Raw genomic sequence first — 15,681 nt, 5'->3', positions numbered from 1 at the left:
ATGTCCCCATCAAAATCCCCTTTAACAAGCCTACCAAGTTCTGCTTCCTCCTGGACATGCTGACTGTAGATCATCCTCACTGCATCCAGATCTTTGTTGAACATTTGGATGAGGACCAGGTATTTATCAGATGTATCCCTCGCTACCAGTGGTCTTTCAAGGAGGTTTCCTGTTATGTCTAGCAGCTGTAGGGAAGGTGGAGGAAAAAAAGGAAAAAAATCACAGATTAAACCTTTCCATGGTCACACAAATCCAGTGTTCTGGTTTTCCTTTATATGCCTACCAATGTAAGAAGAGTGAACAGTGTTATTGTGGAGCTGGACCTGTAATTATTCATATGTGGATGATATTCATAGTCTTTCTCTTCTCCTTTGTTTCTAACAGAGAATTCCTGTCTGCCGAGTTACCCACCCCCAGCTCTACTTGGCATAAGAATCTGGATAAACCAATAAACAAAGAGATAACTAAAGATACCAGAAAGGTTAAGCTGAACTACATAATTAAGACCTGGAACAGGCCAGGCGCGGTGGCTCATGCCTGTAATTTCAGCACTTTGGGAGGCCCAGGTGGGTGGATCACGAGGTCAGGAGTTCAAGACCAGCCTGGCCAGGATGGTGAAACCCCATCTCTACTAAAAATACAAAAATTAGCTGGGTGTGGTGGCGGGTGCCTGTAATCCCAGCTACTCAGGAGGCTGAGGCAGGGAATTGCCTGAATCTGGGAGGTGGAGTTTGCAGTGAGCCAAGATGCCAAGATCGTGCCATTGCACTCCAGCCTGGGCGACAGTGAGACTCTGTCAAACAAACAAACAAACAAAAAAAACCTACAGCAGAAAGAAGGTAATGATGGAAAAGAAAAAGAAGCTAAGTTGGCTGGATGTTGGGGAGAATTTGAAGGGCAAAAATTTGAGAATGGGAACAAGGAAACAGTTTCTGAGAGCAGGTGCCGTGAGAATGGCAGTGATGCTGACCTTTCTCTGAAGATGTGTTCCTGTGCATTCAGACTGCCCTAACTCCTCAGTGTTTCCTGGAGCAGCAAAATCAAGATGTGAAATGCTTTTAATTACTTTCTGGCTCCTAGACTGTGTTTCTTCCATTGTGATGCTTTTCTGAGATGAGGCCGTGTAGGACTCCAGTTATATTTAGGATATACCAATACACTGCTTCTAAACGTGCCTTCCATGATAACCTCTCATCTCCACCTAGCACTTGAAGTCAGGGGGTGACGAAGTACAGCAGTGGGCAGCCAAATCTGCCCAAAACTGCTCAGTGCATGGTTTTTGCATTTCAAAAAAGAATTAAAAAAATTAAAAAGAGGGCCGGGCACTCTGGCTCATGCCTATAATCCCAGTACTTTGGAAGGACGAGGCAGGCACATCACTTGAGGCCAGGAGTTCAAGACTAGCCTGGCCAACGTGGCAAAACCCCTGTCTCTACTAAAAATACAAAAAAAAAAAAAAAAAAAAATTAGCGAGGCATGGTGGCATGTGCCTGTAATCCCAGCTACTTGAGAGGCTGAGGCATGAGAATCACTTGAACCCAGAAGGCATAGGTTGCAGTGAGTTGAGATCGCACCACTGCACTCCAGCCTAGGCAACAGAGCAAGACTCTGTCTCAAAAATAAATAAATAAAAATAATAAATAATAAAATGAAAAAGAATATGTGACAGAAAACACATGTACCCATAGTCTAAAATATTTATTCTCTGACCTTTTGTAGAAAAAAATGTGGAACCCTTGCTTTAAGTCAATGAACATGAGAAACACGATATAAAATTACATCCACATGTCCTAAAACTGGAAGCTGAACAGTCTGCATTTGTCTAAGACCTTATGCTCTTTATCCTACCTCCTTATTTCAGGTTGGGCCATTTTTTTGCTTCACTGGTATCCCAATCCTGGAGGGAGTGCAAGCTCTAGGAGCTGATTGGCATCAGCTCACAATCTTAGATGGCTCCTAGAAGTCTGAGGCATCCAGGCCATGTTATGCAGAATGACCAGGTATGGAGAAAAGCCAAATATGGGGTCCTTGGCCAGATGTTTTCCAGGTCTGACAGCTTGACTGGATTTCCTTAATGATTCCAAGGCACTCTAAGGACTCTGTAAAGGTGCTAAAAAGCCTTCCATTGGGGAGGACCTAGGGTCACACTTTCTTTCAGAAAACAATCACCCAGATCTCTGGAGACAGTAAAAAGTAGCTCTGCCTCAATGGAAGCATAAGAGAGCAGACTCTTCCCAGTTTTGTGGCTCCCATCTTCTGTTGAGGAAGTACAGGTGTGTGCATGGAGGGACCACCATGGCCAACCTGCACCGTCTGTTCACAGTCCTTGGCCTGGATGTACTCATGGATTCATGTCCACTGAGGGGCCACCTAGTAGTTGGATGATCTTACAGCAGCAACAGGGGATCTAGAGTCAGGTACTCTCTCTGGTCCCTACTCCCCAGCCTTGAAAAAGTTCTTCTCTGCATGAGCTTATGTCAGTTGGAGATTTTGCTTTTGCTTGGGGATGAAGGAAGGGTTTTAGTTTCTTGTTGGTGAGATCACCAAAAAGAGACAAACAAAGTAGGCAGAAGGGATCGGAGGGTTATGGTTTTCCTACTAGTTCACAAGGGCTGAGCTGGAAGCTCAGCTGAGAAGAAGAGTCAAGGTCAGAAGATAAATAATCTGCTTTTATGAGCCCTCTGAAACTCTGGGTACAAGCAGTGCTGCTTCAGTAGAGGGAAGGTCTCCCTCTACTTCTGCCCAGAACCCATAAAATTTCAAGGATTGGAATTTTGTAACCCAAAGAGGCATGCCCTTGGCACACACAGACATGTTTTCATGGTGGGGACCATCAGAAGAAAAGCAATGGCAAGACTCCTTCAAGCACCTTTCTTGGCAGATAAAATTTAAAGTAGGTCTGTAGACATGTAGCAGATGTCGTGATTTCAAAGACTTCAAAGTGGCTTGAGAATACTTGTGAGGCATCCCTTGAAGACTCCTGAACATCTCTGGTAGAGAGGGATCTATGTGATGTGTAGGTCTGGGCATCCTTAGTGCACGAATGGAGTTTCAGCCCCACAAGTTGCCTGAGCAGCAGGCTCAGGCAATCATCCCTGTCAGTTAATAGCATACATGATCATTTTGTAGACACATGCAAGCCCTTTCTTTGGAATTGATTCAAATGCTTGGAGAGGGGAATCTCAAAAGCCTTCCAATGTGAATTACGGTATTGATTAAAGGCTACATGTATATATATGGTCAATGGCTAATGGAGCCTGCCGCATTTGGGTTACCAAATACTCTAGAATAGCACAGATCCATCCATCCAGGGTTTAAGCCTCTTCTACAATTGTCCCACCCATCACAGATCCTGTGTCTGAACATTTTCAGTGCCCAGAAACTGAACTACTTGCTAAAGAAGTCCATTCCATCTTAAACAGCTTTGACAGAAATCGCTTTCCTCTACTGAACCACAATGTGACTTCTTGTAACTTCTACCAACTAGTGGAACCCTTAAAGCTTTACAGAATAAGCCTCTTGATTGCTTGGTGGAAGACACATCATGCTCCACTGAGTCTTCATGTCTCACGATGCAGCGTTCTCAGCTGTGCAGCCATTTACCTACGCATCATCTACGCCTTGTCCTAAACCTTCTCCTCCATACACTTTGTACTACCTGATCTGAGCGTGATATGATAAGAGCACAAATCTTCTTATTCCAGTTATCGATGCCTGAAACCTATCAATCATTACCTGGGAGGAGGTTTGCTCCAGATTGAATCAACCTAGCAGCCATGGTTAAATAGCCATGGTATTGCATGGTCACGCTTTCCCTACTGCTAAAGGTATGGCACCTAAAGAGATCACTGCAGAAATTCTTCTTAAAAGTATTTTTACATTGTCACATTTTCAGGAAAGCATAAGTAATTAGCCTGAGAATCCCAATTCTGCACACTTTCTTGATATAAGAAGGATTCCCATATCCTTCTCTACTAGATTAATAAGAATAATTAATAGTTGCAGGAACAGAACAGTTGGAAAGGTATCCATATCATCCTCTGATGAGGGCTGGGGGAGTATCCAGGACCGAGTGGCTCCTGCCCCATTTACACAAACCTTAAAGGCATGCTCCAAGCCAGGTGCATCATCAAAAGCTTGAATAAAGATAGTCCCCAATCTTCGGTCAAGATCTTCTACTTTCTGGTTAAATTCAGAGACGTCATTTTCAAAGTCCTGAAGAGACACCATATATATATAAGGAAAACGTAATTTTCTGTAAGCCAACCCCACTATGCTCCTCACAGCTAACTTTTGTGTTTGAACTGGTTATACCAAAGAATTATTTTAATTTTCTGAAATTCACCATGGCATGACTTAATTTTTAGCCATGTAGAGTTACTCTGTGGTTGCAGCATTTTTACCTAGAGGGTTCCAGCAAGATGGTGAAATGAATTAGATGTGAGTTTGGTGTTCTTCCACCCTTTCCATGCTCCTCCGTTCTGCTTCCTGAAGCCCCTTCTCTCTCACTCATAACACCAGCTCTTATAACCCTGAAAACCGCCGCAGCATCAACAGCCCCAGCAATGGGGCTATTTCAACTTTACAACCCACTTTCGTTCCTTCCCCGAGTCAGAATTCCGTTTTTCCATTGTCAGCAAACTAATCTAGCCATTAGGAGGAAAGAAAGCTAATTAAACTAATACAAACTATTTCTTCTAAATCCTTCTTAATTGGTTAAGACAGCAACTAGCCTTGTTCTTAAGATTGCCAAATTTAGCAAATAAAACTACGAGGCACTCAGTTAAATTGCAATTTCAGATAAACAAGAATTTTTTTTTAGTATGTCCAAATTAGTGTAGTTTATCTGGCAACCCTAATGTATTTCTCTTAGAATGTAGCAATTTTCAGAGAAACATTGTTCACGCCAATCTCTAATTTGTGGAATTATTTGTTATTATTGCTTTGTAACAGTAACGCATATGTGTGTGAAAAAAAAAAGGGTATGAAAAAATAGTCTAGTTCTACTTCCCAAACGTGATGACATTTTGGCATGTTTCTTCTTAGTTTTTAGTTTTTTCTCTGGGCAAAATCCCTGGGATTATGCTTTGTTTTACTGTATTATAGGGTAGCAAATACATTGTATATAGCCTGCTTTGTGGTCTGCTTTTTTTTTTTTTTTTTTTTGAGACAGAGTCTCACTCTGTCACCCAGGCTGGAGTGCAGTGGCACAATCTTGGCTCACTGCAACCTCTGCCTCCTGGGTTCAAGCCTCCTGCCTCAGCCTCCCAAGTAACTGGGATTACAGGTGTGCACCACCACGCCCAGCTATTTTTTTGTATTTTTAATTGAGACGGGGTTTCACTGTGTTAGCCAGGATAGTCTACAGTCCACCTTTTTAGGGTCTACTTTTGACTAACAGAATTCTTAGAAGGAAGAATCTTCCTGGGTCTGGCCAACTAAGATTCCCCTGGATGTCTGAAGGTGCTCAGAGCAGATTCCTGCCCTGATTTCTTTCTCCTTTTCCTGCACACACTCTTAAAATTCCTTCTCCAGTAATTCTGCCATTCCTTTTTCTGGGAATTCCATTCTCTGTTTTCATACTGGCCCTTTTTCTTCTTTTTTTCTCCCATGCATGTGGACTTACAGGTCGAGGCTTTCCTGGGGCTACAGGTGAGATGCGGGCTCTTTGTTCCTGTCCTGGAAAATGCTTCTCTGGTCCTTTCCTTATCCTATGTGTTCTGTTAGGAACCAGGTTCAGATCAGAAAACCCAGGCTGTGGCTTCACTTATACCTCCCCAAGTCACTAATAAAATTCTGTCCAGGTGTGCCTGTTCTTCCCTTAGCAGTTTTTGCCCGAAGCTTAAAACATTTTTCCCCCTCAGTTTTATTAAGTTATAATTGACAAATAAAAATTGTATACATACAAGATATACAACTTGATATTTTGATACATGTATACACTGTGAAATGATCACCACAATCAAGCTAATTAACATATTCATCACCTCACACAGTTACCATTTGCTTTTTGTGTGCGTGGTGAGAACACTTAGGATCTACCCTTTTGGCGAATTTCAAGTACGCAATACAGTTTCTTTTTTTAAAATTATTTTACTGTAAGTTCTGGGATACATGTGCAGAACGTGCAGGTTTGTTACATAGGTATACATGTGCCATGGTGGTTTGCTACAACTATCAATCCATCATCTAGGTTTTAAGCCCCGCACGCATCAGGTATTTGTCCTAATGCTCTCCCTCCCCTTGTCCCCCAACCCCTGACAGGTCCCAGTGTGTGTTATTTCCCTCCCTGTGTCCATGTGTTCTCATTGTTCAACTCCCACTTATGAGTGAGACAGCAAAGCAATACAGTTTTTTGTTTGTTTGTTTGTTTGTTTGAGACAGAGTCTCCCTCTATCGCCAGGCTGGAGCATAGTGTCGCGATCTCGGCTCACTGCAACCTCCGTCTTGCGGGTTCAAGCGATTCTCCTGCCTCAGCCTCCTGAGTAGCTGGGACTACAGGCGCCCGCCATCACGCCTGGCTACTTTCTGTATTTTTAGCAGAGACGGGGTTTCACCATGTTGGCCAGGATGGTCTCAATCTCTTGACCTCATGATCTGCCCGCCTTGTCCTCCCAAAGTGCTGGGATTACAGGCGTGAGCCACCGCACCTGGCCCGCAATACAGTATTGTTAACCGTCTTCACCATGTTGTACATTAGAGCTCCAGAAATTATTTATCATGCATAACTGAAACTTTATACTCTTTGACCACCACCTCCCCATGTCCCTCTCCCCCAGCCCCCGGCAGCCACCATTCCACTCTGCTTCTATGACTTTGACTATTTCAGATGCCTCATATAGTTGAGACCATGCAACATTTGTCTTTCTGGGTCTGGCTTCTTTCACTGAGCTTAAAACGTTTGAAGCCACAGGGTGGCCACTGCCTCCACTGTCATGTCATACCCACCTCAGCATCTCTGAAACCCTGGTGTCATTAGTCTGGAGCAGTTAACAGTTGGAAGAGGCCTCCTTGATCTTTCTCCCAACACAAAGAATAATTAGAATCTTTCTCTTGGCACAAGGAATAATAATTTCTCCTAACACAAAGGATAATTAGCAAAACTGCTGGGACCACAGAGCCAAAGGAAATACACAGGGAAAATGCAAGTAAATACCTAGACCCTACAGGTGAGAGGCATCTGGGACAGAGGCAGAGCTGGCGATTCAGCCCTTCCCAACCCTACCGTGCTTTGGAGGTACAGGCAGTCGGAGGAGGATCCTGAGAAAAGCCTGTACATCTCTTGAAATTCCTCATGCATTTGCTGGACCTGCTGACTCAGGGCATTCCCTCTGACACCGCTGAACTCCACCTTTCCCAGTTTGTAGAAATCCAGGGCCGTCTTCAGAAGACCCTATGGGGACAATTCACAAAAGAGTTAAAATCATTCTCAGCAAACTATCGCAAGGACAAAAAACCAAACACCGCATGTTCTCACTCATAGGTGGGAATTGAACAATGAGAACACATGGACACAGGGTGGGTAACATCACACACCGGGGACTGTCGTGGGGTGGGGGGAGAGGGGAGGGATAGCATTAGGAGATATACCTAATGCTAAATGATGAGTTAATGGGTGCAGCACACCAACATGGCACATGTATACATATGTAACAAACCTGCACGTTGTGCACATGTACCCTAAAACTTAAAGTATTAAAAAAAAAAAAGAGTTAAAATCATCATCATGATCATAACAACAGTGAATGAGAAAAGTTGGAAACCACGGGGGCGGTGGTTGCTTAGGAAATTCTGGAGCCTGATTAGTTTCATAACCTTATTATTAGATTGGGCTGGTAAAAATAACTCTTGGTTAAACTCGATAACGAAGCAAAGAGAAAGTATGGTCAAATAAAATTCACTTAAACCCAAATAAATATATACATACATAAATTAGTGAAATGTATGCTTCCACCTCTCTATGTCTTTGTGGTCTTTAACAAATAATAAAATGTAATAATAATAAAACTATTTATATAATTGGTAGCTTTATCGTTGATTTCTCTAAAATAGCTCATTTCAAATGGATCATGTTATCCAGTTCTAGAATGACAGCAATCCTAAGGGATGTTGACGGAAAAACAGAGCTGCAAAATCGTCCTGAAGACATGCCCAGAGGGTGACACCGGCCTTCTTTGCAACTTGTCTGCCAAGCAAACACATCTCCTGCAGGGCGCCCTCGCTGGGCGTGCATAGGATGTTACACCCTGCTGCCAGCCAGGTGGCGGTGAGTAGTTATTTACCAGCTCTGTGCTGCACTTCTTCATCTGCTGCAGAATAATAATAACACCTTGTAGCATGATGCTGAGTGCTAAGCCAGTTAACTCAAGCCTGGGATTTAGGCCAGGTCTGCACACACAGTATCATCACTGTTATTAATGTGGCAGTGTCCCAGGTGTACTTGAGATCCAATGACAGGTGGACGGCACAACCCAGAAGCCTTGGGGAGGAGCCCCTCCTGAGTCCACGGAAGCTGCCTCACCTCCGATAGGATTGGAGCTTCCTCCTGAGCATGTCTAGCAGGACAGATTGAACTTATCTCTTGTGAGTACCTAAAAATCACAAAACCTCCAAACCAAGATATGGTTCTTGTCATGACTTCCAATTTGTGTGCACATTCCTTAGGCAGGAAAGAGGACAGTAAAAGTTCCCTTTGTGTCATTTTGGCCAACATTTGGTGTGGACTGTGGGAGGGATCCTCTGCTCTGGAGGTTTAAGGGGTGCACCATGACACCGATGCTGTAAAATCCAGCAGGTCCTGGTACCACTGCAGGAAATCTCACTGCCCATGGCTGCTGCTATGGGTGACCCTTCAGGCTAGCACAGGCTGCCTGGCTCCTTTTTCCTGCTGGGACACACCAACTCCAGCAGCAGTGACAGAGGCGCTGGGAAGTGGGGACAATGGCTGACTTTCCCTGCTTGGCCAGGAGGGTACCCACGCAGATTTGGGCAGCCATCTAACAAGCCTGTTTTTGCTCAGCTATGTATGTTTGGGCATGGCTAGTGGGAAGCAGCTGAAGTGGGAGAGAAGAGAAGAGGGAAGACACCAGCCAAGGCAGGGAAGACAGATGCCAAAACCAGGGAGGGACTTTTGCCACTAATGGTGGGAAAAGTGGCAGTCTTTCTTCAAAAATAGATTCAACTTGATATACTGGGAAGAAAACCGAAATGAATTTTATGGAAATGAAATTGACTTCAGTAGTAATTCAAGTCTCTCGTAAAGTGCTTAGTTGTAATCGGTTTTATAGGGAGAGTCATACTTGTGCTGTGAAATGCAACCTTGGTACTCATTCTTCATAATTCTGTGGATGTCAATTTCAATTTCTAGGAAATACTTCGTAACCATTTTAAAAGGTAGATGCATTGTGATATGTTTGATTACATCAGAAACCCGGAAGATAATTTTGTTAGACTGTTTTATTTCTCAACAATACTTAAAGCGTGGTCTAGGGAGGTGACAGGAAGGTGTTTGATCTTCAATTTATCCTAGATATTAGCGAAAAATTTATTTAACTATTCTACTTTTGGAGAAAGTCTGGTCACTTAAAAAGATAGATACTTACATTGTTTTACGTAACAACACACACGTGGTAGACAACAGATTTATCTGGGGCTCAACTCAAGGTCTTAGGCCTTTCCTCACCCTTCTGTGGAAAGAGATCCACCCATCCAGCTTTCCCCCAGACTCTCTATCCCCTTCTTCTGCTTATTCAGAGCGCTTATCACACTCTGGAATTATATTATTTGGCATTATATTATACTATTTGCTTATTTTCTGTCCAGTAAGTTGTAAATGCCCCAAAGGTACCTCGGTATTTCCAGTGCCTGGAAGAGTCCCTGACCCTGAACACGTATTTGTTGAGTGAAGGAATGTATGCTGTTTGTTCTTTGACTTGCCTATAATACTTCCAGAAAAAAAAGCAGCAAGGTGATAGAGGAGCTAGGAACCCTGACATCTGAAGAGCAGTTGGTGAAAAAAAATAGACAAGAGAAGAGAATTATAAGGAAGGACATTTCAATGTCCTTAGGACCCCAGTCAAGTGCAAGGGGGAACCTTCCCTGGTGCTACAGTGAGGGCAGAATGAAGGCAAATGAGTGAATGGGACAAAGAAGTAGATGTGACCTCGCCATACAGGTTGAACTTATTACATTGCTGATACGGGATCATTTTGACCTAAAAAATGGCCATTTCCTGTGGTTTCACTTAATAAAAAACCATCTAATGCTGTAGAATGGGCTACAAAGAGAGGGAGGGAGCTCTCCATCGCTGAACGGGTTTTAATAAGTTTGATGTTGGAGGCATAGCAGAAAAGATTTCTGAAGCAGCTAGGAAATTGTCTTACAACTATAGACACCAGACTTATGGCATTGACCATGGCTATATCTTTGATTTAAGAATCAAAATAATTCGATTCTTAAATTATGTAAATGTAAGTTCTTTTCATTGTTTATTTAAAAGTTCTCACAAAACAGATAAAAGGCAATTTAAATCAATAAGAGGTTTAAATGATATTTTTTAAATATCTATTTTTATTCATCACAGTATTAAACACGAAATTCATCATGTTATACACCGGCTGAAATATCCACTTCAGAGACACAACATATGGCATTGTGGAAAGAGCCTAGGATCTAGGGCCAGAACAAACAAACAAAAAACCCTGAGTTCACGCAACTCTGGTTCCATCATTTACTAGCTATGTGGCTTAAAGCAAGACACCTAACTTTTCTAAGCCTCACTTTCCTAACCTGTAGATGGGAACAATAACACTTAAGTTGCTGTGGAGTTACCAAGTTTATGGAAGGTTCCCTGTAGGACTTCACTAAAAGGCAGCCACTATAATTAACCGTGATCACTCTGATGTCATTAGATCAGGTTAATGGATATTATATGTGTAATGGGGTACAGAAGGGACATTTGGGTGCTTCTTTCAAGACAGAACAAGGAACACTGGGGTCCCAGGCTGCTTACCGGACTGATCAGGTTCTATTCTTATGAAAAAACCGTGCAGCACTTAATGGTGGTGGCAGGTGGCAGGGATGCGGGGAGGATTCAATATGTGCTCTGGCCCCTGAGATGAAGAATCAAAACCAGGGGTAATAGCAAGACTTGCCAACAGCAACCCCCTTCTCAAAGGAGAGGCCGCACTGCCCATCTTAAAAGAAGAACCTTGGGAATTCATTAAGGGAGAGCACAAAGCAGATGTTCATAGATGAAAATCTCAAAAGGTCATTTGGAAAAAGACTGTTTTCTTTACCTTTCGACCGCCACCGACCTTATGTGGCTAATGGTCTCCTATGTGACCACATATTCAAGCCAGGCTAAAAGGGAAGATACCCAATTAGGCTCACAATGAAAGAAGGCTGCAGAATGGCTGGAGATGGTAGAAAGAGCAAAAGGAAACGCGGTGTGGATATTAGGTCAGCTTATTACCTATGTACCTGCTAATCACTTCGCATAAAGCCTCAGCAGGAAGTCATTTTGTCTCCAAATGAATCACAGCTTTATAGCAGTTTTATAATAAAGGAAATGAGAGTTCTCTCCAAGGTGCTTACTGCATTGTTTGGAGGGAAGAGGCTGCAGGCAGAAACTCAAACAGGGGATCTGCAGAATCTACAACTCTATGACGCAAGAATGAACTTGGTGTGTGTGTGTGTGTGAGAGTGCACTGATGCATCAAGCAGGAAGGCAGGATGAAAGAACGAATCAAGAGGCAACCCAACAACGCTTTTTCTCTTTGAACTTTGATGGCTCATTCAAACTGCAAAGATTTTATATACTTCTGGGATTTTCTTAGTAAGTCATAAAGTCAAATAAGATCCTTTCATGAAATGGGAATTATAATTGTACCTGAGTAACTTACTTTGATATAAAGACCTAGAAATTATATGGCAAAAATTGAGTGTACAAAAGTAGAACAGAGTGTATAAGGGCAGAATAAAACCACAAAACCAGTTTGGGATCCTCAAACCAGGAAAGTGGGAGGAAAGAAAGAAGGAAGGAAGGGAGAAAAGGACGGAAGGAGGGAAACAGACCTTCACAACTCCCTATAGGATATCAAAGTTTGGTGCAAAGACAGTACTTGGAACCAGCTGTCCCCCTGGGTACAAATCTCAGCTACACCTCTCCAACCTGTGTAACTATGGGTGAGTTCATTTATGTATCAGATTTAGTTATGCTCATTTGTTAAAGAAAAGATACTGATACCCAGTTCTTTTCTTTTCTTTTTTTTTTTTTGAGATGGAGTCTTGCTCTGTCACCCAGGCTGGAGTGCAGTGGCATGATCTCGGCTCACTACATCCTCTGCCTCCCAGGTTCCAGCGATTCTCCTGCCTCAGCCTCCTGGGTGGCTGGGATTACACGGGTATGCCGCCATGCCCTGCTAATTTTTGTATTTTTAGTAGAGACAGGGTTTCACCATGTTGGCCAGGCTTGTCTCAAACTCCTGACCTCAGGTGATCCCACCACCTCGGCCTCCCAAAGTGTTGGGATTACAGGCGTAAGCCACTACACCCGGCCCCAGTTCTTAAGATGATTGCAAGGATACAGGCTCTGGCATGGGATAGGTTCTTGAAACATGTTAATTTTTTAGTTTTCTATTCCTCGTTCTTCCCTCCACAAGGGTTAAATCTCTAAGAGATTACCTGTATCATGGTTGTGATAAGAAGGCAGAGGAGAATGGTGGTATCCTGAAAATGCAATTACTCCGCTTACTGCAGACACGGAAAAATACTGGGCAATGTATACCCCTTCTTCCAAGCCAGCCCCACCTCTGGCATTTAGCAGGCACCCAGAGAGGAAGAGTGGATCTGCACAACAAAATTCTCTTGTGCAAAAAGAGTGAAAGAATAAAAAAGCAACTCACATCAGAGAAATGAAATCTGGGAGAATTGTGGGGATTAAAAACCAGCCCTTCACACTCTAACCCGTGACGAGAGCATGCAGAGAGATAAACACATTGGTGTTTCATGTATTTATTAATTGCAGCTACCATCATCTCAGTGGCCATAGATCGTATTAGAATAGAAGATGAATAAGGCTAAGTTCATGATAATTCTTACTGGAGAGGAGCAGATTAATCCCATTTCAATCAGGCATCGATCACAGAGATACACAGAATATTAACTAAAGGCCTACATGAAATATGCCAGAGGACAGTCGATAGTCCTGTGTTCCACTGCACAGGCTCAGGAGGCAACAGCTGGGGGAGGAGGAAGATGGCAAAGGGCAAGGGCGATGCATCTAAGCAGACATTTGGGAGATTAAAAATAAAAGAGGGGAGGAAATATGAGGAAAGGGGGCAAGGAGTCGCCGTGGGAAGATGAAAACACATGGAAATTCAGGGCAAACAAAGAGGTCAGCGAAGTTAGAAAATAGAGAAGGAGAACAAAGTGAAAGGGGGACCAAGTGAAAAGAGGAGGAAGAATTAGACAAAGGGAAAGAGAGGGAAACACAGTCAAGAAAAGAAATGCTGGCCGGGCACGGTGGCTCACGCCTGTAATCCCAGCACTTTGGGAGGCCAAGCTGGGTGGATCTCCTGAGGTTGGGAGTTCAAGACCAGCCTGACCAACATGGAAAGACCCTGTCTCTACTAAAAATACAAAAATTAACCAGGCATGGTGGCGCATGCCTGTAATCCCAGCTACTTGGGAGGCTGAGGCAGGAGAATCGCTTGAACCCAGGAGGCAGAGGTTGTGGTGAGCCGAGATTGTGCCACTGCACTCCAGCCTGGGCAACAAGAGCGAAACTCCATCTCGAAAAAAAAAAAAAAAAAAAGAAAAAGAAAAGAAAAGAAAAGAAAAGGAGCAGCTGGGCACAGGAGCAAAGCAGCTAACCAGAGCCAAGGACAGAACGACATGCAAGAGAAGGAGAGGCAGCAAGGCAGGGAGCTTGGTGACACTCACGTCATCCTCTAATTAAATGGGGGCAACTGCTTTTTATGCACCTGTGCCCTTGATTCAGAAAGCAGCAGCAGCCTGAGAAAGGACTTATTGTGAGAGTAATGACGCTAGGGAGGCTGGTGGCCATCACTGCTTATATTTACTGAACATACCCTGCAGATTAGGCGCCCTGATGTTAGAATAGCTGTCTATATGCAAAGTCAAATCATTAGCATGTGTGCACAGGGCCTGGGGTCATGCTCTGCTACCATTCCCAGGGCCATCTGCAGGGCTGGAGCATCTGCAAACATGGCCACTGCCAGGCAGTGATGGAAATTCGTTCTTCGTGGTCAGCCCAGGCCAGGCATGGGCTGGGGCTGGAGTGTCCCTCACCTCTCACTAAACAGCAGCAAAGGAATTGGTGGTGGATATGAGAGGAATACAGAGTGCAGGAGGAGTGAAGGGCTGTACATCAACCGTGATGGAAACGGCTGAGGGAAAAAGAGGCATTTAGGATAAAGCTAGATAATCAATTATTTATAGTCTCTGTGATCCTGATGAAGGGTTTAAGGTACGCCTTTCATAAGATCTAGCTTCTGGCTTTCTCTCTCATGCATTTTCTCTCTTTATGCCCTTCCCATCTTTGTTTTCCCTGGCAAATTCCCACTCCAGTTTCACAACTGATTTTCTCTTGTGTTCCCACTTTTTGTCAAAGTCCTGCTGGGCTAGAGACCCCTCTTTCTTGCTCCCAGTAACACATCAATCTCACTTTTTTTTTATTTTATTTTTTTTTGAGACGGAGTCTCGCTGTGTCCCCAGGCTGGAGTGCAGTGGCGCAATCTCACCTCACTGCAAGCTCTGCCTCCCGGGTTCAAGTGATTCTCCTGCCTCAGCCTCCTGAGTAGCTGAGACTACAGGTGCACGTCACCACGCCAGGCTAATTTTTTTTTTTTTTTGTATTTTTAGTAGAGACGGGGTTTCACCGTGTTGGTCAGGCTCGTCTCAAACTCCTGACCTTGTGATCCACCTGCCTCGGCCTCCTGAAGTGCTGGGATTACAGGCGTGAGCCACCGCGCCCAGCCCAATCTCACTTTTATGATGGCAGTCAGTATATCCCACTTTCCTGATTCTGTGTCTTTCCTCCCGGATCTCCTCCTTTAGTCTGTCTTCCTTCTCCTGCAGTGGCTGCAGGTCCACTAGCCTCTTACAGGAAAATCGCATTTCAGTCATCTTTGTATCTCAGTTCCTAGCTCCGTGCCTGGCACATGGTGATGCTGAACCAATACTTTTTGAACTGATAACAGATCCAATCTTACGTTCTCCTGTCCTTGTCCTCCCATGGTTTGCTCTGTTCATCACGGCTTCCTCCCAGCATAGCTCTCTTCCCTCCAAACCTGCTCATGACAGCTGGGAATATGATTCTTGTTCCTTCCCTGTCCCTCTGGCTCTTGTCTTTTTTTTTTTTTTTTTTTTTTTGAGATGGAGCCTCGCCCTGTCTCCCAGGCTGGAATGCAATGGCGCGATCTCGGCTCACTGCAACCTCTGCCTCCCGAGTTCAAACGATTCTCCTGCCTCAGCCTCCCAAGTAGCTGGGACTACAGGCGCCCGCCACCACAGCCGGCTAATTTTTGTATTTTTAGTAGAGACGGGGTTTCACCATGTTGGCCAGGCTGATCATGAACTCCTGACCTTGTGATTCGCCTGCCTCGGTCTCCCAAAGGGCTGGGATTACAGGGGTGAGCCACCGTGCCCGGCCTCTTG

The 15,681-nt window shown here is 44.0% G+C and overlaps 1 protein-coding gene across 1 annotated transcript in view; it reads right to left on the bottom strand.

Moving 5' to 3' along the window:
* The window catches only part of DNAH9 (dynein axonemal heavy chain 9), a 372,401-nt gene that overhangs the window by 334,129 nt on the left and 22,591 nt on the right, over positions 1-15,681 (bottom strand). The window contains exons 7-9 of the mRNA XM_031003344.3: positions 7,226-7,393; positions 4,099-4,215; positions 35-185 (exon numbers count right to left, since the gene is read on the bottom strand). Of these exons, the coding sequence (XP_030859204.3) occupies positions 35-185; positions 4,099-4,215; positions 7,226-7,393 (436 nt within the window). The remainder of the gene's footprint in view (positions 1-34; positions 186-4,098; positions 4,216-7,225; positions 7,394-15,681) is intronic.

Source organism: Gorilla gorilla, chromosome 19 (genome assembly GCF_029281585.2).
Source record: "Gorilla gorilla gorilla isolate KB3781 chromosome 19, NHGRI_mGorGor1-v2.1_pri, whole genome shotgun sequence".
Lineage (NCBI taxonomy): Eukaryota > Metazoa > Chordata > Mammalia > Primates > Hominidae > Gorilla > Gorilla gorilla.
Note: the sequence above shows the minus strand (reverse complement) of the source record. Positions and strands in the feature narration are given on the sequence as shown.